Source organism: Crinia signifera, chromosome 1, assembly GCF_055691185.1.
Source record: "Crinia signifera chromosome 1, ASM5569118v1, whole genome shotgun sequence".
In the NCBI taxonomy this organism is placed as follows: domain Eukaryota; kingdom Metazoa; phylum Chordata; class Amphibia; order Anura; family Myobatrachidae; genus Crinia; species Crinia signifera.
In genome coordinates, this window is record NC_139217.1 from 382,600,876 (window position 1) to 382,623,913 (window position 23,038).

Here is a 23,038-nt window from a genome sequence, read left to right on the forward strand (position 1 = left end):
TCGGTATAGGGTTGTTTGTATTGCATTGTTTTGAATTGTTATAGTGGTGTCAAGGAAGTTTGTCTCGGTATATGAGTAATTCATTGTCAGGTTTATTGTTGGATGAAATCTGTTAAATTTTTCATGGAAATGTATGAGTTCTTGTTCAGAATCATTCCAGATGATCAGGATATCATCGATGTAACGGAAGTAAGCCAAGGGTTTGATTGAGCAGGATGCCAAGAAGTCACTCTCGAGTTTTGCCATGAACAGATTGGCGTATTGCGGTGCCATTTTACTGACCATGGCGGTCCCGGTGCGCTGATACCCGACAGTCCCAGAATTGGAATATTCTACATGCTTCCCAAAATACATAAGCCCGGCAACCCAGGGAGGCCAATCATCTCATGCGTGGGAACCCTCACTGAAAAAATCTCAGGATGGGTAGAGGGTGTCCTGAAACCACTGGTGAGACATACAACCAGCTTTCTCCAAGATACCACGGACCTACTGAATAAATTATCAACCCTAGGTCCCCTCCCTAATGGAGCCATCCTGGCCACCATGGATGTGGAATCCCTATATTCCAATATCCCCCATGAAGATGGACTGACAGCATGCCAGATATATCTTGAGTCCAATGGGATTGCTCCTGGTCCTGCAATACAGCTTACAAAATTCATCCTTACACACAATTATTTTTCCTTTGGCAAAGAAATATTTCTACAGCGCACCGGGACCGCCATGGGCAGTAAAATGGCACCGCAATACGCCAATCTGTTCATGGCAAAACTCGAGAGTGACTTCTTGGCATCCTGCTCAATCAAACCCTTGGCTTACTTCCGTTACATCGATGATATCCTGATCATCTGGACTGATTCTGAACAAGAACTCATACATTTCCATGAAAAATTTAACAGATTTCATCCAACAATAAACCTGACAATGAATTACTCATATACCGAGACAAACTTCCTTGACACCACTATAACAATTCAAAACAATGCAATACAAACAACCCTATACCGAAAACCCGTGGATCGGCCTTCATACCTCAGATGGGACAGCTTCCACCCGAAACACATAAAAAAATCCATTGTCTACAGCCAGGCCATCAGATATCATCGCATCTGCTCCAGCCCAGCAGATAGAGATGTCCACTTAAAACAACTTAAAGGGACTTTTTTAAATCAGGGATATCATCCCACATCAATCAACGATCAGATTATCAGAGCCATCAGGATACCCAGAAATCAACTTCTCCAATATAAAGAAAGAGAAAGAAATAACCGTGTACCTCTGGTAGTCACCTACAACCCACAGCTTGAGGTGCTAAGAAAAACTGCAAAAAAACTACATCACATCATACACAAAGATGACCGCCTGAAAACAATATTCCCAGACCCTCCACTACTATGTTACCGACAACCTGCAAACCTTAAAAATATTATAATCCGAAGTTCACTGCCATCCATTACACAAAGAGGAACCTATCCCTGCAATGTAAGGAGCTGCAAAACCTGTGCCCATATCCTCACTACAGACAGTGTACGGATCCCCAACACACAACAGGACTATAAGATCCCAGGGACATTCACATGTTCTACTACCAATGTAGTGTACCTGATTCTGTGCACCAAATGTCCTATTGGGGGTCTGTATGTTGGAGAAACAGGACAAAAACTTAAGGCAAGGATGAGGTCCCATCGCCACACAATAAAGGAAAAAAAGACACACTTTCCTGCGGCCAAACATTTCTGTAGCCCAGGAAACAATCAGGATCATATGAAAGTGATTATACTAAAAGGAAATTTCAAATCACAAAGGGACAGGAGGGTCTGGGAATACAAATTGATGACAACGTTTGACACCCTTAACACAGGACTGAATCTATCCGAGGGATTTATGGCCCACTACAACATCTGAGGAATCTGGCCCAGAGAGAGTGAGGGCATCGGAGCTCTAACTCTGGTCTGTCATCAACTTAGAGACAATAAAACTTTCACACTACTTATCTACAAACTAATTAAGGACTCAATTTACAAGCTCATTCTGTTAGTTTGTTTTGTTTTGATCTTAAAAATGTCCATCTAACACATCTTGTTCCTACTCTGCTGTGTATATATATATGTGTTTCTTCACACACCTTGTCATACCATGCCTGAGGAAGAGACCTAAGTAGTCTCGAAAGCTTGCATTTTAACAACATTTATTTTTGTTAGCCATTAAAAGGTATCATATTTGCTAGATTGCTATTTTGTTTTTCTCACTGAGGAACAATAAAACTTTTGAGATGATGAGAGCATGGATTAGAGTTTTTGCAGTGTCTAGTGTAAGGTAAGGGCAAATTTTGAATATGTTTTTTAGGTGCATGTGGCATGATTTTGAGACAGATTGAATGTGGGGTACAAAGGAAAGATCAGAGTCAAGGATAACACCTAGGCAGCGAGCTTGAGAGGTAGGAGTGATTGTCATCTTCTCAACAGCAATAGAGATATCAGGTTGGTAACTACTATTTATTGGCGGAAATATAATTAATTCTGTTTTTGAAATATTACGTTTGAGGTGGCGAGATGACATCCAGGATGAAACAGCAGAAAGGCATTCAGACACGGCTCAATACAGATGGGGACAGGTCCGGGGAGGATAGGCAGAGCTGAGTATCATCCGCCTACAGATGATACTGGAATCCAAAATAGCTGATTACTTTGCCAAGAGAAGAGGTATAGATTGAAAAAAGCAGAGGACCTAAAACTGAACCCTGAGGTACTCCAACTGAAAGAGATAGCGAAGAGGAGGTAGAATCAGAGAAACAAACACTAAAGGAGTGGTTAGATAGGTAGAATGAGAACCAAGAGAGGGCTGTGTCTTTAAAACCTAGGGATTGTAGTGTTTGTATGAGAAGTGTGTGGTCAACAGTGTTAAAAGCAGCAGAGAGATCTAGAATAATTAGTAGTGAATAGTGGCCTTTAGACTTAGCAGTGACCAGATCATTCACAACTTTAGTCAGGGCTGTATCTGTAGAGTGTTGGGCACGAAAGCCTGACTGATGCGGGTCCAGTAAGTTGTGCGAGTTAAGAAAGTGTGTGAGGCGAGTGTAGGCTAGTCTTTCAAGTAGTTTGGAGGTGCATGGAAGTTGAGAGATGGGACGGTAGTTTGAGCGAGAGCTTGGGTCAGAAATCGGTGTTTTGAGAATCGGAGTAATAACTGCATGTTTGAACAATGCAGTAAAGACACCAGCAGGGAAAGAGAGGTTACAGAATTTAGTTAAGATTGGGATGAGCACTGGAGACAGAGATTTACTTATTTGTGAGGGTATAGGGTCAAGAGGAGAGGTAGTAGAGTGGGAGGAAGAGAAAAGTGCAGATACTTCATTTTCATTTGTGGGATCAAATTAAGTTAATGCGTCAGAGGGCTTAGGTATGGAATTGAGCAGATCACCAACTGAGTTGGAGCATACCAATTCATCTCTGATCTTGTCAATCTTATTCCTGAAGAAAGAAGCAAGATCTTGTGCATGGATAGTGGCTGGTGGCTTGATTTAAGGGAGGGTTGAGAAGGGATTTAAATGTATTAAAAATACATTTTGGATTAGAAGCTTGAGCATAAATGAGAGTTTGGAAATATGTGTGTTTGGCAGTTTAGAGGGCATAACTATAGGACTGGTAGATAGTCTTATATGTAAAGAAATCCCTTTGACTGTGAGATTTACGCCATTTACGCTCAGCTTTGCGAGAGATATTTTGTAGGTGTCTCGTTAATTTAGAGTGCCACGGTTGGCGTCTAGGCCTACGTGGAGTGTGGTGGGTAACTGGAGCCACTTCATCCAGGGCTGTTTTGAGGGTTAGGTTTAGGTGTGATACCGCGATCTCAGGAGAAGTGAATGCAGAAATAGGAGCAAGCTGTTGTTGCAGTGAGGAGGAGAGTACTTGAAAATGAATATCATTAATATTTCTGCGGGCTTGAGGTGGATTTAGGGATTTCAATGTTTTTGAGTTTGAAGTACTAGAGGACATGATGCAGGTGATAAGGTTGTGATCTGAGAGAGGGAAAGTAATATTGGTGAATTCAGACACTGAGCACAGCTTAGTGAATAAAAGATCAAGGCAGTGGCCCACACGATACATATATGTGAGTGCACTCTGACTAGCACAGCTGACCAAAGATTGCATACAATGCTATGGCTTGCAGTGAAGTAAATGTTTTAAGTCAGGGGTGGGGAACCTCCGGCCCACGGGTGGGGAACCTCCGGCCCATGGGCCGGATACGGCCCCTGCACCCAGTTTGCCCTGCCCGCCTGACCGCCCGCCTACATGCATGCCTGCTTACCCTCCAGCAATACGTTGAAGGTGATGCACTGGCCGGCCAACTGCCCAGATAACGGGGAGATCGATACAGAAGACGCGCCCCCCAATCACTGCGGGCTGTGGAGGTGATGCGCTTGCCAATCACTGCGGGCGGTAGGGACTCTCGCGAGTGTTGTGATGCGCCCGCTATGCACTGCATGGGCGGGAGCATTGCGAGAGGATGGAGTCCATCAGCCCCAGCAACAGCCTCCATCACGCTGTGCAGCCGGAGCTAAAACAGTGTAAAAAATAAAGGTAAATGCCGCTCCTCTCACCCAACCACTCCCTTCCCCAGTGACTAACAGATTCAGGGGTTGTCATTTACCCCTGGATTCACCCCCAAACATGTTTATGTAATTATGTCTGGATTATGATAACCAGACATAATCACATAAATCTGTTTGGGGGTGACACTGTCACATTCTCCACACTGTCACTTTTTATGAACAAATGACAACCCCTGGATCTGTCAGTCATCTATATCACCCTCACACCACTGTGCATTAATTAGCCAGCCCTGTGGTGTCTCTGCAGTGGTGGGCAGAACTGTTATGTGTATGTCCGCATGTATATAATGCCCACATGTATATGCCGCTGCCCCTGTGTATAATGCCCACATGTATATGCCGCTGCCCGTGTGTATAATGCCCACATGTATATGCCGCTGTCTGTGTGTATAATGCCCACATGTATATGCCACTGCCCCTGTGTATATTCCCTGCATGTATATACTGCTGCCCGTGTGTATAATGCCCACATGTATATACTGCTGCCCCTGTGTATAATGCCCACATGTATATACTGCTGCCCCTGTGTATAATGCCCACATGTATATACTGCTGCCCCTGTGCATAATGCCCACATGTATATGCCGCTGTCCGTGTGTATAATGCCCACATGTATATGCCGCTGCCCATGTGTATAATGCCCACATGTATATGCCGCTGTCTGAGTGTATAATGCCCACATGTTTATGCCGCTGCCCATGTGTATATTCCCTGCATGTATATACTGCTGCCCCTGTGTATAATGCCCACATGTATATACTGCTGCCCCTGTGTATAATGCCCACATGTATATACTGCTGCCCCTGTGTATAATGCCCACATGTATATACTGCTGCCCCTGTGCATAATGCCCACATGTATATGCCGCTGTCCGTGTGTATAATGCCCACATGTATATGCCGCTGCCCATGTGTATAATGCCCACATGTATATGCCGCTGTCTGAGTGTATAATGCCCACATGTTTATGCCGCTGCCCATGTGTATATTCCCAGCATGTATATACTGCTGCTCATGTGTATAATGCCCACATGTATATGCTGCTGTCTGAGTGTATAATGCCCACATGTATATGCCGCTGCCCTGTGTATAATGCCCACATGTATATGCTGCTGCCCTGTGTATAATGCCCACATGTATATGCCGCTGCCCTGTGTATAATGCCCACATGTATATGCTGCTGCCCTGTGTATAATTCCCACATGTATATGCCGCTGTCCGCATGTATAATGCCCACATGTATATGCCGCTGCCCTGTGTATAAAGCACACATGTATATGCCGCTGCCCTGTGTATAATGCCCACATGTATATGCCGCTGCCCTGTGTATAAAGCACACATGTATATGCCGCTGCCCGTGTGTATAATGCCCACATGTATATACTGCTGCCCCTGTGCATAATGCCCACATGTATATGCCGCTGTCCGTGTGTATAATGCCCACATGTATATGCCGCTGCCCATGTGTATAATCAGTACTATTTTTCTGGAAAAATAGGTTCAGGAACTCCAGGTCTGGGGGTGGATCAATTAAATAAAAAAAAACATAAATAATAGAGAGAAGGAGGGAGAGATAGATGTATATATTGTATTTAGAAACAAAGGCACTCACAGGTGACTTTAAAATAAAACTTATCTTATGAAAAGTACATTTTCAGTTCATGAAGATGTCATATTTATTTAGAGGTTCAGGAACTGAGTTCCTGCTGGTTCCTGCTGAAAAATAGCACTGTGTATAATGCCCACATGTATATGCCGCTGTCTGAGTGTATAATGCCCACATGTATATGCCGCTGCCTATGTGTATATTCCCCGCATGTATATACTGCTGCTCCTGTGTATAATGCCCACATGTATATGCCGCTGTCCGCATGTATAATGCCCACATGTATATACCGCTGCCCGTGTGTATAATGCTCACATATATATGCCATGCCCATGTGTATAATACCCGCATGTATGTACCGCTGCCCGTGTGTATAATACCCGCATGAATATATTGATCATTTTTATATGGCCCCCGAAGGATTTTATAAATATCCAAATGGCCCTCGGTAGAAAAAAGGTCCCCCCCCCCCCCTGTTTTAAGTTGTCGAGTTACCCTGTATTTGGTGAAGCAGACAGCAGCCTAATATGGTTCCAATTAGCAAGGCATCAATGTCTAAATTTTCAAACACAGGTAGTACAATATAGAAGCAGATTATTAGCAGTTATTATAATTGCTGTATCACATACAAGAACAGGCAGCATAGTGACAGTGTGAGTATATTGGTATATAGGTACATACGTTCAATTTTAGAAGGTATTGCAAAAGGGTGGATGGCATGTAGTTTTTAAAACTTTCTTAGGCTTGAAGATGTTTTGGTGATGGTTTCATCTGTTTTCATCCTGTTTAAGTCCTGAATATGTTGTTTCATTATATCACCCTTTTAAATAACACCCTTCTAATATAACCCAACAGCCTAGAGAAGTTCCCTTATGAATGATGGATCCTGTCCATGTGAACTCAATACCACTAATCAAAGGCTGAGGCTGTCCCCCCTCCCCCTCCCCAATTGCAAGGCAGGAAATAAAACTCCAATATAAACATTCATTTAAATAGCAGATTGCCAGCACTTGATGGAAAAATTACGTTTAAACTTAGCCAAGAGCACTAAAATCTAGAAATAATATTAGCACTGTCTTGGATTACCCAATCAATATATTTGATAAACTGATAAACTGCAGGAGCAGACAGGCCAGTATAGCAAGGGATCGATAGTTACCCAATCAATATATTTGATAAACTGATGTATGTACTGTATATCAGGGTTGCCTACCCTCCCGGAATGGCCGGGAGGGTCCCGGAAATCGGGTCCCCCTCCCGGCCCCCCGGAAAGGTGGGCAACCCTCCCGCATTTCTCTTAATCTCTCACAAACCTTCCCCCCGGCGGGGGGCTCCGTGGGTCAAATGACGCGATCGCTGCATTTTAGCCCCGCCCCCCGCAGTGCAATGCCTGGTATACAGGCATTGCACTGCAGGGGGCGGGGCTAAAATGCTGCGATCACGCTAGACACGCCCCCAATAGTGCAGCCTGTTGGTGGCTCCACCCCGAACCACCCCCTATCCCCTCCCGGCGAAGGCCCCGCCCCCCTGCTACAGTGTGCTGGCTGCCCTCTCCAGGGCCCTTATTCAGATCTGTGCGGCCGGAGCCGCATACGTTGCTCCGGCCGCACAAATCAATCCCCGCCTACAATACGGATCGCCACGGCCGTCCGTACGCGGACGGCTGGCGATCCGCATGAAAAATGGTGGGGCGTACGCCTCCACCATGGTGGGAGCTGCCCCCTGCATTCGATGGTCGGCGACCATCGAAGGCAGGGCCGCACGCTCCACCAGCTCACGCAAGCTGAGACCACACGGACACTTGTCCGTGTGAAAGCTTGTTTGGGGGCGGAGAGCTGACATCCGGCGATGTCAGCTTTCCGCCCCCATCACTGGCGTCATAGCCTCATTACCATGCATACGCCCCGCGTTTGCATGGGAACGCCCATGAAACGCTGGGCGTATACATAGGTAAATGAGGCTATCAAGCCCCTCACGCCTAGGGAGGCCAATCCCGGGATCGGGATCGGCGGGATCCCGGGATTTTGGCCTAAAATCGCTGGGATTTGAATCCCGGGATTGAAGACTTCAATCCCGGGATTCCGGGATTAGCAACCCCATTAGTTTTTGCTTAAATCCGGGCAGCGCGTAGCGCCAGAGTATGGCTCAGACGCTGCCCGGCTGACTGTTCATTACCCCCGGTGCTGCTGTCGGGAGTTGTGAGGGACAGTGTGCTGTGCCGACGGCGCCCAGGCTGTGCAGCGTGACCCCTGACATCACGTCACGCTGCGCAGCCCGGCCGCTGCTCTGCCTGTCGTGCTGACCCGGACAGACGCCCGCTGTTATGCCCCCTGCCTTCCGCCAGAGAAAGATGCTGCCTGTGCCCTGTCACCGCCACTGCCGCCGTAAGTGATGATGTGCGGGGTGCAGCAATTTATATTGACATCTGGGATTGCCCGTTTTTTTTTATTAGGGAGGCCAATCCCGGGATCCCGGGAATCCCGGGATTGAGCATTTTTCAATCCCGAATCCCGGGATTGAAAAAATGCCCCGGGATTGGCATCCCTACTCACGCCCCTATACGCCCCCTTTGCGGCGTATAATTTTTGTGTGCGGCGATTTCGCCTGCACATGCGCAGAGTGACCTCTGCGCATGTGCAGAGTGAAAACATCGGCGGTACGGCCGCACGCGGGCCGTACCGCACAGATTAGAATAAGGGCCCTGGAGAGGGCAGCAAAAAAGTCGGCAACTATGATGTATATGTATGTAATATAATAAATGTAACAATAGGCATTTGAATACATGTCTGTATTAGACACCACACCCTCTTTTTGAATAGACCACGCACACTTTATGGGGCCACACCCACGCCCCTACAGACAAAATGGGGCATGCAGACGTCCAGCTGGAGGAGTTCATAAAGTTGGGAGATATGCAGTCGCACATGACTGTCTGACCATGTGCTGGTCAGATAGATTTGCAGCAGCTATGTCTAGGCCTAATTTATGATAAACACCGATATATATGCAGTGGGTGGTGAGATGCATTGCATGCAAATGCGATGCTTGATGCATTCCGCCCAGTATGTAAAGTCGTTTAGCCTGAGATTTGTTCTGAAGACATTTTATTCTTTAAAATACCTTACAAGTGAACAGACCATGATTTCAGCTAAGTAAAAGAAAGCACTAAATGATGGCACCAGAATGACTGCTCATTACAGCTGTTTACCAAGCTCTGCTTTGTCTGCATGGCTGGGAGAATGCTCTCTGTACTATAGATTTGCTTCCTGTCAGCAGAGTATAAAACCTGGAAATTCTCTCACGCTGTCTCAGTTGTTGCCGGAGAGCTGCCAGGCTGTGGGTGAAGTCTGCTCTATGCTGCTGCACTGAGTGGGGCTGAACTGCAGTACATGAACCAAGTTTGCTACTAGTACTCTCCAGGGCGGCCAGACAATCTCTTCTGTGTCTGAAAGTCAGTGCATGCTCCTCCTTACAGTTCTGTGCACCATCCATGGCAGCTACAATGTGTGAGCCAAGAGCAGCTGTTTGAGGACAAACGTCCTTCACTCTTTTGCCAGGCCTGCATCCGAGCCTGCACAATCTGCATCCTGTCCCAGGCTGGCATCTAATGCAGCACAACATGCGGTTACTCCTGCACCTCACTGTATGTGTCCTCACTCTCCTATCCTGTGTCTATGAAGTCTCAGGTAAGTCCACTGCCTCTGATATATAGCTACTTTATGTAGCGCACCAGCTGTGGCACCTGTGTGCAGATTTGTGGCTAAACAACAGTTTAACTTTGTAAGTTCAGTTTTAAAGAGCTGCATGGTCTGTCCCTATAACATAACATGTCTGACAGTCAATTACTGATCAATATATCAGTTTAGATAAAAAAACATTGCTTTTTCCCAATCCATTGCTACTGTACACACTGCACAGCCTATTGGATATTAAAGTAACTTTTCTCACAAAATAGAAATCTAGAAGTGTTTGGGATAACTCATTTTGCATTATACAGTGGGAACTTTTACATTGCTATTATAAAGTTCTGTTGGTCTGTTCATATTTATTGGGATTAGGTAACAACCAGACACGGAACTCACCCTGGAACGGGAGACGAGGCAGGCTCCATTCAGCAAACTGCTATTTTGGAACTTGTAGTGCACTTCCCTATCAGTATCCCATCCAAGGGGTGCCTGTGACAGCTGTGACCAGGGAGAATTGGAGGGTTAGTTAACAGCCTCCCCATCTCCCAGGTGACTGCTGTCACAGGCACCCTCTGGACAGCGATGGATGGGAGGCGCACTACAAGCTCCAGAGATGAGTAGCAGAGATTGCTGTGTGGAGCAGATCCATTCTGGGGTCCAGATGATTTAGTTTTTACCCAATCCCAATTTTATTTGTGCATGAACAGTACTGTATATCCACAAATGTGCATGTTTCTGGCACTTTGCCTGTGCTTCCGGACAACTGTATTCAGTTATTTAAATTAAGCCATGCCCCCTTTTTGGGAACGTGCTTGACAGGTGCGCAGGAGTCCTGCCTCTGGATACGGCAATGTAACTATGAATTTATACATGAATGAGCAGTAAGTGACAGTGCTGTAGAAAGACAATTAATGTACAGTATATTATTACCTTCCACAAGTGGTTACCAAATTGTGTGCCTAAGCACCCTGTGGTATGGTGGCCCAGAACCAAATCAAATCACTTATGGTCAAAGTGATAGGCCAAGCCAGTGCTAGTAGCTGCCATTCATAAAACATGTGGACAATCTGAAGCACAACTGTACTCCATCACATAAGGATGACAGGTAGGCAGGGGCATAACTAGAATTTTCCAGGCTAGGGGTAGTTGGGTACATGGCTCTTCGGGCATTGACCAATCTGTTGGGTGAGTTGCAGCCTGCACGGTGTCAGTGAGGGAGGCCCTTGGGCCCAGGCTACACTTCATGATGACAGAGGAGTCATCCCTGTGTGGGAGCCGGAGGAAAGCCTAGCACTGCTTCCTGTCATGGTGCAGCTCTCGAAGGAGGGAAGTGCCGGTTCTTCTGGGTAGAGGAGAGGGTGGCTCAGCTCCCTAGCATCCTGAAGGAGAGGGGAGTTGTGCTGCCCACTGAAGCTGCAGTGGGTGCCCTTTTCTGTATACAGTGCAGTGTAACTGGGTGCAGGGGGAGCTTCGGGCCCTAGAGACAGTTTAGGCCACATAGCAGCTGCCGCTATTCAAGAAACTTTGGGATCCATTGGCTTACACCAACCGCCTTGAACATGAATGGCATGTGATGCAGTAAATGTCAGTTTATGTTTGCTATAGTACATCAGCTCTCATGCATAAACCATGCTAAATCCATTTACCTACATAGAGCTGGCGCGACAGAGTCACCTGTGAGGAATAAACTGAAGAGCTTACTCATGTAGGTTTTTACATGTTCAGCTTACTCTATGGCTGGTTCCTTTTATTTGTTAACATATGTAAATATATTACATCATACCCTACAATATGACCCATTGCATTCGGTACACAATGCTCTGTTCCTGGACTTCCCTGGTAATGTATTGTTGCCATCACCTGTGGTGAGCTAGGTAATTGACGAGAAGGGTGTTTCACCACAGGTGATGGCAATCCTACATTACCAGGGAAATCCAGGAACAGAGCATTGTGTACCGAATGCAGTGGGTCATATTGAAGGGTATGTTACATTTATACATTGTAATACTGGTATTTTTGTAAGCGTTTAAAGAGAAAATCCCTGTAGAATAATCAGGGTTTGCTGTTGGAATTGATGTATCCTGACACACAATTACCCATTAATTAAAATACAGTGATGTATAGCTAACACTGACCTACCCCCTAATTTGCAGGGCTGAATTAAGGTTGTGTGGGGCAGTTATGACCTCCCAGTGCTCATTGTCCATCCACTCTACCATGCATCCACTCATTTATCCCTCCCAGCAGGTTTTCCCAGCTACACTGCACAGTCACAACAAATGCAATAGCCTGACATCCACGATCAAGAAGTGCAGGGACTCTGAGCTGGGCACTGAGTGTTGTGTTCCAATAGGGTAGAGCCACTATGTTTGGGGGCCTACATACACATACAGTATTTGGGACCCTGAACATTGAACAGTTTTGAGGGCTCCTCCACAAACATAAACAAAATGGCAATAACCAACAAGGTCCAAATGTCATTGACCTCTCACAACACCCCCCCCCCCCCTTTAATAATCATCTAATAGCAGCCCCCTTATTTTCACCTCAATTGCACCCTCCTTTGAATAATTATGTCAGAGAATATCAACTTCTTTAATAACCTCAACCCATCCCCCCCTTCTTCAATAAACACCCTCAGCACAGCAAAATGAACATATTAGATGCCCCCTTGTCCTGGTATCATTCTCACATTTTGATGGGGCATTCATTGCTCCCAGCCTCCTTCCTAGGCATAGCGCTCTCATTCCTGGGATTGTCACAAAGAGACGTTTGTCAGGCTGTCGGGCTTTGTAATTTTAAATGGATACATGTTTCACACTATTTACAGAGCTAGAGTACAACTCCCAGCAGCCCCTGCAGTACTAAGTGATGGGCATCCAAGCTGTAATAGCAGCTATGACCAGCTATAACCATACAGTACATAAAAGCAAGAGGTGAAAACCTCATTTTTGGTAATATAATGCACAAGATTAAGGGCCAGATGCACTAAGCTTCAGAAGTGATAACATGGAGAGTGGTAAAAAACCAACCAATCAGCTCCTGCCTGACATTTTTCAAACACTAGTCTGTGACATGGCAGGTAGGAGCTTATTGGCTGGCTGTTTATCACTCTCCATTTTATCACTTTTGAACCTTAGTGCATCTGGCCCAGAATCTATCAGTAAAATAACCTTATTTTACTAACAAACACTAACAAAAATTATTCGATTTTGTTGAAAATTACCCTCTTTACAAAATATTGTTTCAGGGTCCCTCCGGATTAGGGTCACTGGAGCTTAAGCTTAGTTTGTTTCATAGTAGGTCGTCGTCCCCCCCCCCCCCCCCCTAGATACTGTATGAGTTTTCTTGTACTTCATGACCTGTAAGCATGCAGTAGATGGAATAAGACTCCATTATTTTTGAACTTTACATATGCACTGCACTATAGCAGAACCGTCATATAAGAGCTGTCCTTTACAAAGTCAGGACTTGCAGGTTTTGGCCTCAAGAGTCAGCCCGTGAATACATGGGGGGGGGGGGACACTGCGGCTGCAGGGAGTGCTGGGAGAATGAGGAAACCCATAGACTTCTATAGGAAAATGCCAACAAATCTGGTGTTAGCCATTGTATCCAAGTTATGGAATACATCCTGCCCTCAGCCTATAATATGGCACTTCACAGCTGTTTTACTGGTACTTTATCTCTCTCAACTTTACCACTCTACAAAGCTAAGTATGTCTCACCCACATTCTGGAGTTTGGTAAATTCGGCAGTAGAACACAATCCTTATTTCTGTGGGGCTAAACCAGGGGATTGGATATCCGGTAACTAATAATTGATAACTAGTGCCCTGGATGTTAAGGCCCCCATACACCTGAATTATATTGGGCCCGAATGCACAATCTCATCGGGTCATGCAACGAATCCTGTGCACATCATGGGTAATATTGTTATGATCCGCGGGCTGAAGGGTTGGCCTGTCCGCTTTCATTGTGGTCATAAGCAGATGGTATGTGCTTTTCAAGCACATATGATCACTCGTTCCTCTTCTCCATGACCTGCTTATGATCAGGTCGTTTTCAGGTCATCATGATGTATGGCCAGCTTTAGTTATGTTTTGGCCATTTATTAATATAATTTTAGCATAACACAGCAATATTAACATGCATAACTGCACCAGTTACTCTGTTGGAAGTAACCTACAATCTATTGTATTCAAAAAGGCATCCAACAGTATTTAATTCTCTATAAATGACAGATACAGTATTTGTTTTCTCTGTGCAATTATCCAGTAATATGCTGAGTTTTATCAAATTTGTGATCTTCCAAGAAATTCTATTGTGCAGAGATTAATGATAATCTACAACACACACACGTCCTTATCTCCCATTGTTCTTTCACCATTTGCACCAAAGTCCTTGCTTACTCTGATGATCTCATGTCACACCCCTCTCCCCACTAAAGCTGTGTGATTTAAGTGGCAGATGGTTCCAATGTTCAAGGAGAATAGACATCAGCATCTGCTTGGATTGTGGCAGGAAGAGGAGAGAAGAACTAGCAGGACCATTGCAGTGACTAGGGATCCTTATGCATACTTGCCTACTTTGGAACACTAGTTTCAGGGAGATTATAGTTGGTAGTACAATTTTGCACAGCTCCCCATTGAGGGGGTGTGTCATGCTCCACCCAAAGGGTGTGTCTAGTTCCATATATGGAGATATTGTGAAAAGAGTTTGCGAAAGTGGCACCTAGAAGCGTGGGTGTGTACAGCTACATCTGTGAGGAATCTTTTAAAATGACTTATATTCAAATATAGACGAGCCCCAAAGCAGTTAGTAAGAGCTACTATACTTGCTAAAGTGCTGGGAAATGGTGCTGATGAGTCAATGTAAATGTATCTATCTCTCATTCCTTTTTTCCCCCCCAAAAAATGTAACAGTGTACTGTGGGCTAGGTGAAATGAGGGAGATTGCTAGACTAATGAGGGAGAGAGGGAGATTGCTGCTATTTCAGGGAGTCTCTTGCAGAATGCAGGAGGGTAGGCAACTATGTCCTTATGGCTGTGGCAAACATAATGTATGAGACCCGTGTCACACTGCACTGCAAAGTAAATAAATGCTGTAACTAATAAACCACCTACCTTTAGAGCTCAGTTTCTAATACAATTTTAAAAAAACAGGTTACACAACAGCTCTTTCCTGTGAGCTAGATATTGTGAATGCACTCTATTGGTTTGTGTACACATCTGAATTATTTCCTTAGGGCCAGTTCATAGAGGTACTCAAACCTGATGATTTGTGTACAACTCCAATGGCGGGTGGAGTGCGCAGGTGCCTGAGCCGTAGTGCACATGTGCTACAATGCATCTGAGTGACAGGCGCCTGCTGTGTTGGACTGAAGATGCTTCATGTCAGCAATGTTTTCTGGGCATTCCTGGAAAAGTGACTGCATCTTCCAATGCAGATTTACTGCCCTGGCCTGGGTTGCTGAGGGCCATTTAGAGCAACTAGTACTTACTCAGAGGGCCGATGGTTTCCCCTTGGTGTGTCGATGCTTGTTTTCGGACACAGCACTTGCATCTTCAATGCCAGCAGTGAGTATCTTTTACCCGGAGATGCCTCCAGTAATGGCCAAATTGTGAACATGCTGACCGATTGGATGTTGAGCCTTTTGGGAGTTGACCTGTTGACTATCTTATAATCCACACCTGTATAGTATATGCCCTAATTCTGCATAAATCCATGGGTCCAGTTAGCATTGTGGGCATGTGTTTCCAGTGATATTGTATGGCCTGGTTTTTTGTCATTTGTATAATTGAATAAGTAGTGATTTATGTAAATGCAGCAGGATACCTGAGAGTCACAGTTATCCTTTTTCATGTCTTAAGACCAGGAAGCACTGGAATGGTTCCCAGAACATGACATTTATTTACAGTAGCTTCGCTAGACAACAGATCTATCCGGCTGATCTAATAACATAAACATACATATATAATTTGGAAGTAGTACAACCATCGCTTTTCCTTTTTTTTGGGGGGGGGGGGGGGGGGGGTTAAATTCAGCAACTAAATAGTGTTTGTACATTGAAGTGTAATACAGTTTGTAATCTGCAGAGGTTGCAATCTCTTCTTTCCATTTAGCTTGGGCAGCATGGTGGCATACCGGTTATCAATACTGCCTCAAGGCACTGAGGATATGGGTTTAATTTACAACCAGGGCCCTAACTTTGTAGAGTTGTTGTGTTCTCCCCAGAGCAGGATTAAAAGATTCCATGGGGCCCTAGGCAAGCTACCTGTTTGGGACCCCCCTGCTCTGATCTATCATATCCTGTGGGTTACCCACAGAGATTCATATGCAGGTTAGTTCACATATAGATACAAACACACACATATATACACACAGGGAGAGGGTTACCTATACAGAAACACACCTTCACAAACACGTGGAGAGGTTACACATGGAGTCGCACAGCCACACACACATATGGGGGAATCTCATAGACACACACATATATACATGGGGATTACATATACATACAAAATCACATAACTATATATACAGGGAGAGGTTACATACCGAGGCATGCACACATACAAAAGGCAGGATCTCATAGAGACACACACATAAACACATGAAGGGTTCACATGTAGAGACACGCAGGTATACACAGGGAGAGGGTCACACATAGAAAACTTTTGGTACCCCCAATCCAACTCTATCCATAATTAATATTTTCTTAACCTGCAAAAAATATGTAAGCACATTATTACACAGAAGAGAAAAGAGGAATACCAAGGAGCCCTGCCCCCACGGGAAAAAAACATTGTCCCTCACAGGGAAAAAATGGTGTCCCCTACAGAGGTAAATAAAATGTCTCAAAGTGATGAAAAAAACGTTGGCCTTACAGGGAAAAACATGCAATGGCCTACAATGGGGAAAATACACACACACAAACTTTGGCCCACACAAGAAACAATAAAACACATTAAGTTAATTGACCCACAGAAAGAGAAAAATGAAAACACACAAGACTGTGATGTGCTGTGCTGTCACAGATAGCAGTGGAATTAATTGCAAGAGACCAACCTATAGTCACCCCAGAAAGTCCAGACCTCGAGAAAGTCCAGACTAGACAAGTGGACCCCCAGCCCCTCATCACTGTCCACAGCTTCTTGTCACCGTGTTTACAGCTCATTAACCCTACACATTACCTTATCACCTTACTCACTTTTCACCATCCTCTACATGGTCCTCAACTCTCATTACCTTCCTCAGCCCCCTTGCCAACATCCTTGTCAATCTTCTCTCTATTCCGCTTTTTGCCTTCTAGCCCCTGGTCGCTCAAGTGCCAACCTTATCCAAAGCCAAGTGCAGCCAAGTTTCCATCTTTTCCACCCAAGTGTTTCACTTATTCTCTTATCCCATCAGTTATCACTTTTATCCTAGCCAGATGTTCCCCCAATGCCCCTCCTTACCCAGCAGCTGGCTGAGCTCCACGTTGTGTAGATCTGCTGGGCCAGTCACTTGCTGGCATTGTTAGCCCAGACCATGGGGTTGATCCTATTAGGTGCAAATGATTGGCGAGGGCAAATCATTGTGGCACCAGGCGCACTTTACGGCGGACAGAATTCTCCTATAAGCATTTGCACCTCCATAGGGTTGTGAGCAATTTTAAGCGAATTCGGTCCAGTGAAGTGTGCGAGATTCGCTTAATTTTGGTGCCATTGCCAGCTTTTAAACATGTTGGAAAGTCACCCGAATGGCACCTCGTATCCAGTGGAGAGAGAAAAAAGTACAAACTTATGTGCACCTGTTATTTTTCAAACACTGGGGGCGATTCTCTAACACAGAAATGCGGTAAAAACCCCGTTATCAGGGTTTTTACCACATTTCTGTATGCTCTAACTCCCCTCCGCAGTGTCACCGATGCGGAGGGAATCGCCAGCAAAAGCTGGCGATTCCCTGCAGAAGCTTATGGGCTTCTTACCGCAGTGCTGTGTGAGGGATCCATCACGGATCCCTCCCAGCATGCCCTGCGGCAGGCTCTGGCGCTCTGCGCATGTGCAGATGGACTCCCGGGTCACAGACCCGGAAGTCCAGCACCGGCACCACTTCGCAAGGGACAAGCTGTCCCTTGCATTAATAACCACATATGTTAGAGCACATGTGGTTATTAATAAAGCGATGCCCGGCGATACAGGGCAGCGGATGTTAGAACAACCCACCCATAGCCTGACCGTATTCTTTGTACAAGTCTGCATAAATTGCTGGGCCAACATAAATGATGATTATCATAAACATCATTAGTCCTGACTCAGATGGGGCTTTAGTCGAAGGAGAGAATTCAATTGCTGGCGATGATCTTGCCTGACCGATTCCACGTGCCACCCACCACAATTTATGGCTACGGAAACTCACACAAGGGAGTTCTTTAGCTAATATACGCAAGCACTTGGACTAAATAAGAGTGTGAATCAGCGGGGTAAGTTGCAAGACAGAATGCCGTTGCCAACATTTAAACGCTGTGGCAAATGCAGTTTACACCGTTTGCCAGCAATTGAATTCCCCTCTAAAGGGTTCTATTTGTTAAGTGAAGAGATCCTGAAGTCTATTGAAAATATGTTTGCCAGAATAAGGTACTTTCACCAGATTGTGTTACTTAACAAAGGATCAATACTGCAGAAATGTATCCAAACGTCAGTATCACCCTTTCCAAAGATCTCTATCCACCAGTTAAAAATACAGTAGGCCTCTTTAATTCTGTACAACAAAAATGTTATTTACAGTATATGGGGCCCGATTCAGAGTCCGATGCTGAATATGTCAGATTCAGCACTTCCATGCATACGGAAGATCTGAAACTGCGATCGCAAAGTCATTTGGTAGTTATAGGGATAAGGACTACAACACAGAACTCATTAGTGTCTGCACATTGGGCCTAATTCAGACCTGAATGCACGGCTGTGAATTAGCAGGCGAGGCGACTGTCAATAGTCTGCGCCAGAGCCAGCTGTAGCCAATTTGTTGCTCTAGTCAAGATTTGGAATGATCCTCCTCATCACGGCACATATGCACGTTCTGCTACATATCTATATTTTGTAGTATACAACTTTCAACTTTAGCTGCTAGCTTTTTAAACCAAATTTGACTGAAACCTATCAGCAGTGGAATGAAGCAACGTCAGAAGACCCTGGCCTCGGTGCTATTAAAAAATGAGCGATGTACCCTGTTTTTGGGCATGTTGGCCAGCTCCGCCCATCTCCAAATGCCAGCAGCCTATTAATCAGGCTGTGGCTTAGGGGGCACTGCATGCGATCGCACAGGACAGGACCTGTTCTGCATATGCCCAGGATGGGTCATGTGCATGCGCAATAGCCCCACCATCGGAGATGGGTTTATGCACATCTTTGAATATGTCCCTGTGTGTTTGGAATGTGTATAATCAGTGCACTGTATGACACGTCACAGAGTCTGATAAACATTAGTAGACTAAGGGGTGATCTACGATGTGCAATCCTTGATATTCAGAATAGGTCAAAGGTTTGTAATATACAGATATTCTTCTTAATCATTCGTTTCATAATACACCTCATTCCACAATGCTACAGCATATACGCTATCCGGGAATACCTATAAATAAAGCAATAGATACAGTAACTTATCTTGAGATAAAAGATATGTACAATTTTTGGAGTGCTGAAATCTGTAGCATGAATCAGCCAAACTTCAGGAGTCAAATGGGTTCAAAAGTACCATTCACCTTACTTCTCAGATTAATAAGTAACAACTGGAGAAAACAGTCCAGTGAAAGATAGCAGGGAGAATGCATATCTTCTAAGTACAGTTACAACATGTGAATCTTTACCCTGGTGCATCCACCTAGGATTAGAGAATGAAATCTATCTATATGACAAGGGACCATTAAATAAAGGAAAAAATTAGTACTTTAAATTTAAACTGAAATATTATTTAAAAAAAGATTACCTCTAGGTGTCCACCAGGCATTGAACCACTGTACTCTGCACCCCTAGATCTGCAGGAGATGTGATAGGTGAATACACCGTTTAAATAAGTGACAGAAGCTCTGTCCTCACTGTGTAAGAGTGTATGCTCTCTAGTGGCCAGCATCATATTCCCAAATATCACTGGGAAGATGGCATCGATGGGGAAAAGGGACCCGCTTCCTGACCAAGTAAGAAGAGTCGGGTGCCCTCTCCTTAGCTTTACTATCACCTCAATTTGGAGCCTTTCAGAGGGAGAGACCACCACCTATACTGTAAAAACACTGATGAGTCCTCTTTTTAGGCTGTGTATTTATTGTATTTTATTTATTTTATTTATTTACAGTTTCTTATATAGCGCAGCATATTCCGTTGCGCTTTACAATTGGAAATAATAGTGATTACACAAACTGGGTAGAAACAAACCGACATAGAGGAAGGTGGGCCCTGCTCGAGTAAGTGGGAGCAAGTAATGAGTGTGGATGAGAGACGCAGATCTTGTGCAGAGTGTGTAAAGATCCAGAACCAATGAAGTGTATTGTCTATTCCGGGAAATTGGTAAACAATGATCTAGCTCTGGTACAAGTTTCAGGGGAGCCATAGCAATGGCACCCCTTGCACCCACCATAGCTAGACCAATGAGTAAATGCAGTGGTGTCACTAGTCGGGTGCGCCCTGCATCCCTATACCTGCTTTGCTCTCTTCAATATATCAATTTAATATATTGGAGATAGCTAACAAATGACACAAAATAGAGTGCACGTACAGGAAAGTGTGGCACATACAGCTAATATAATTTGTTTTTTAAAAACTAGTAAGATGCTTTAAAAATTAGCTGCATTAATTCCATTATTTAGCATGTCGTACCTGGTGAGTGCAGCTTTAGCTGTATGTTTACTTTAATTACTTTCTATGCAAGGATACTTGTCATGCTTCTTCTCAACATTTCACAACTGCCATCATACAAGAGTACTACGGAAATGTAACCTACTGTAGTTATTGCTACAATTTGTATTCAGTTTATTCTTTTTTATACATCCAGGAAAATCCATTTAAATATTTATATACACATTATAATTTATTCTAGGCCAAATCCAAACATTTTTTTTTCTTTTAATTTGGTGGTGGCAGATTTATTATTTATTAATTTAACAGTTTCTTATATAGCGCAGTAAATTCCATTGCGATTTACAATAGGAGACAGTGATACAACAAACTGGGTATTTAGAAACATTCAAAGGTTTGAGTTCCCTGCTCGCAAGCTTACAATCTATAGGGAAATAGGCATTAGTTCCACCAGAATGCAGAGATTCCTGGTGTGCTGTAAGATACGGTGACCCAGAAGTTTGGCCAGGAGTCAGGAGGATGGAAAATGTAAAAAAGAAGAGAGTAGATATGTGTGGACTGTACAGTGGGGATGTGATTAGACAGGAACAGTATACAGTATGAAGGTTAAGTGGCTGGTTCTGGAATTTGATAAGCTTGCCTGAAGAGGTGCGTAATCAGGGAACGCTTATAGGTTTGGAGACTGGAGGAGAGTCTTATTGTGCTTGGAAGGGCATTCCACAGAGTGGGTGCAGCTCGAAGAAAGTCCTGCAATTGGGAATGGGAGCGAGTAATGAGTGTGGATGATAGACGCAGATCTTGTGAGGAGTGTAGAGGTCGGGTTGGAAGATATTTTGAGATAAGAGAAGATATGTATGTTGGTGTAGTTTGGTTTATGGCTTTGTGTGCAAGTAAAATGATTTTGTATTAAATACGGAAGAATACAGGTAACCAATGAAGTGACTGACACAGTAGCTTTGCAGACGATGAACGTCTGGCTAGGAAGATCAGCCTAGCAGCTGCATTCATGATGGACTGTAGTAGTGAGAGTCTGTATTGGGGAAGGCCAATAAGAAGACTGTGAGATGATGAGTGCATGGATTATAGTTTTTGCAGTGTTTTGTGTAAGGTAAGGGTGAATTTTGAATATGTTTTTTAGCTGCATGTGGCATGATTTGGAGACAGATTGAATGTGGGGAACAAAGGAAAGTTCAGAGATAAAGATCAGAATCAGCCAAATATAATAGCCTCCGAGTTCAGGCGGCCGGCATTGTGCACAGCTGCCATGGCTGCCACTAGGAATCATAGGGCCCGGGACTGACAAAATAGACAGACACCCCCCCCCAAAAAAAAAAAATATATATATATGACTTCGGCGGGGGGGGGGGGGGGGGATTCACCAAAGTAAAACACACTTCAAGCAATAGTGCTATTACAACGTTTCAGTTATATTTTAACTGTTTTCAAGTACAAACATAAAACCAAGTGACATACCTTTTTACCAGAACCTTACTGTGAGACGCCCGTGGCCGCAGCGGGTCCGCCCACCCAGCGTGCGGTGTCCACTACCTATGACATCATTCATCTGCGGAACGCAGCAACTGCCGCAGAGTTACCAAGGAAACCAGTTACATAGACAACTTATAGTGTGCACAGATACCTTTGCATTGCCTATACTGGTAATACAAAGTACAATATGTATTAAAAAATTGTAGCAGCATAAAGATAAACAAAACGATATTTATCTAAATGTTGCATTCTGTTACTAGGTTAATAACCACAGTCTATGTGGTACACCCTGATACAGGACTAGCTTACAGAAGTATTACGTACCACCTTGATAACTGTTATATACATCATGCAATTTGTTACAATAGTATCATTGTGCATACATTAATATCATATTAACACTTTCCTTAGAGCCAGAAAAATCTAAATAAAACACCAGTTCAAGAAAAACAAGCAAAATAAACACTTTCATTTAAACCCTGTGGCGATAAAGTAGCCAAACGAAATATCCATTGGGTTTCACATCTCAACAATTTTTTTGATCTATCGCCTCCTCTAATTGAAAGAGGGATATGATCTTTCATTCTATATCGTATTGTGGAAAGCGGATGCCCCATTTTTACGAAATGCCGGGCAACCGGCTGACCACTTTTACCATGCTGAATAGCTGCCCTAATTGCCGAGTGGTGAGCAGTCATCCGCTCTTTAAACTTGCAATCAGTATTTTGCCGATATAAGATTTTCCACAGGGGTAAAGAAGTTGGTACACCACATGTGTGGAATTACATGTCAGCTGGTGGCGGATCTGTATCTTTTTGC

The 23,038-nt window shown here is 44.3% G+C and overlaps 1 protein-coding gene across 2 annotated transcripts in view; it reads left to right on the top strand.

The window, feature by feature from the left end:
- The first annotated feature begins 9,542 nt into the window (after positions 1-9,542).
- SUSD2 (sushi domain containing 2) overlaps positions 9,543-23,038 on the top strand; it is a 179,265-nt gene continuing 165,769 nt past the window's right edge. For both annotated transcript variants that reach the window (XM_083151485.1, XM_083151486.1), the window contains exon 1: positions 9,543-9,903. In XM_083151485.1, coding sequence (XP_083007611.1) covers positions 9,825-9,903 — 79 coding nt within the window. In that variant the 5' untranslated portion in view covers positions 9,543-9,824. The remainder of the gene's footprint in view (positions 9,904-23,038) is intronic.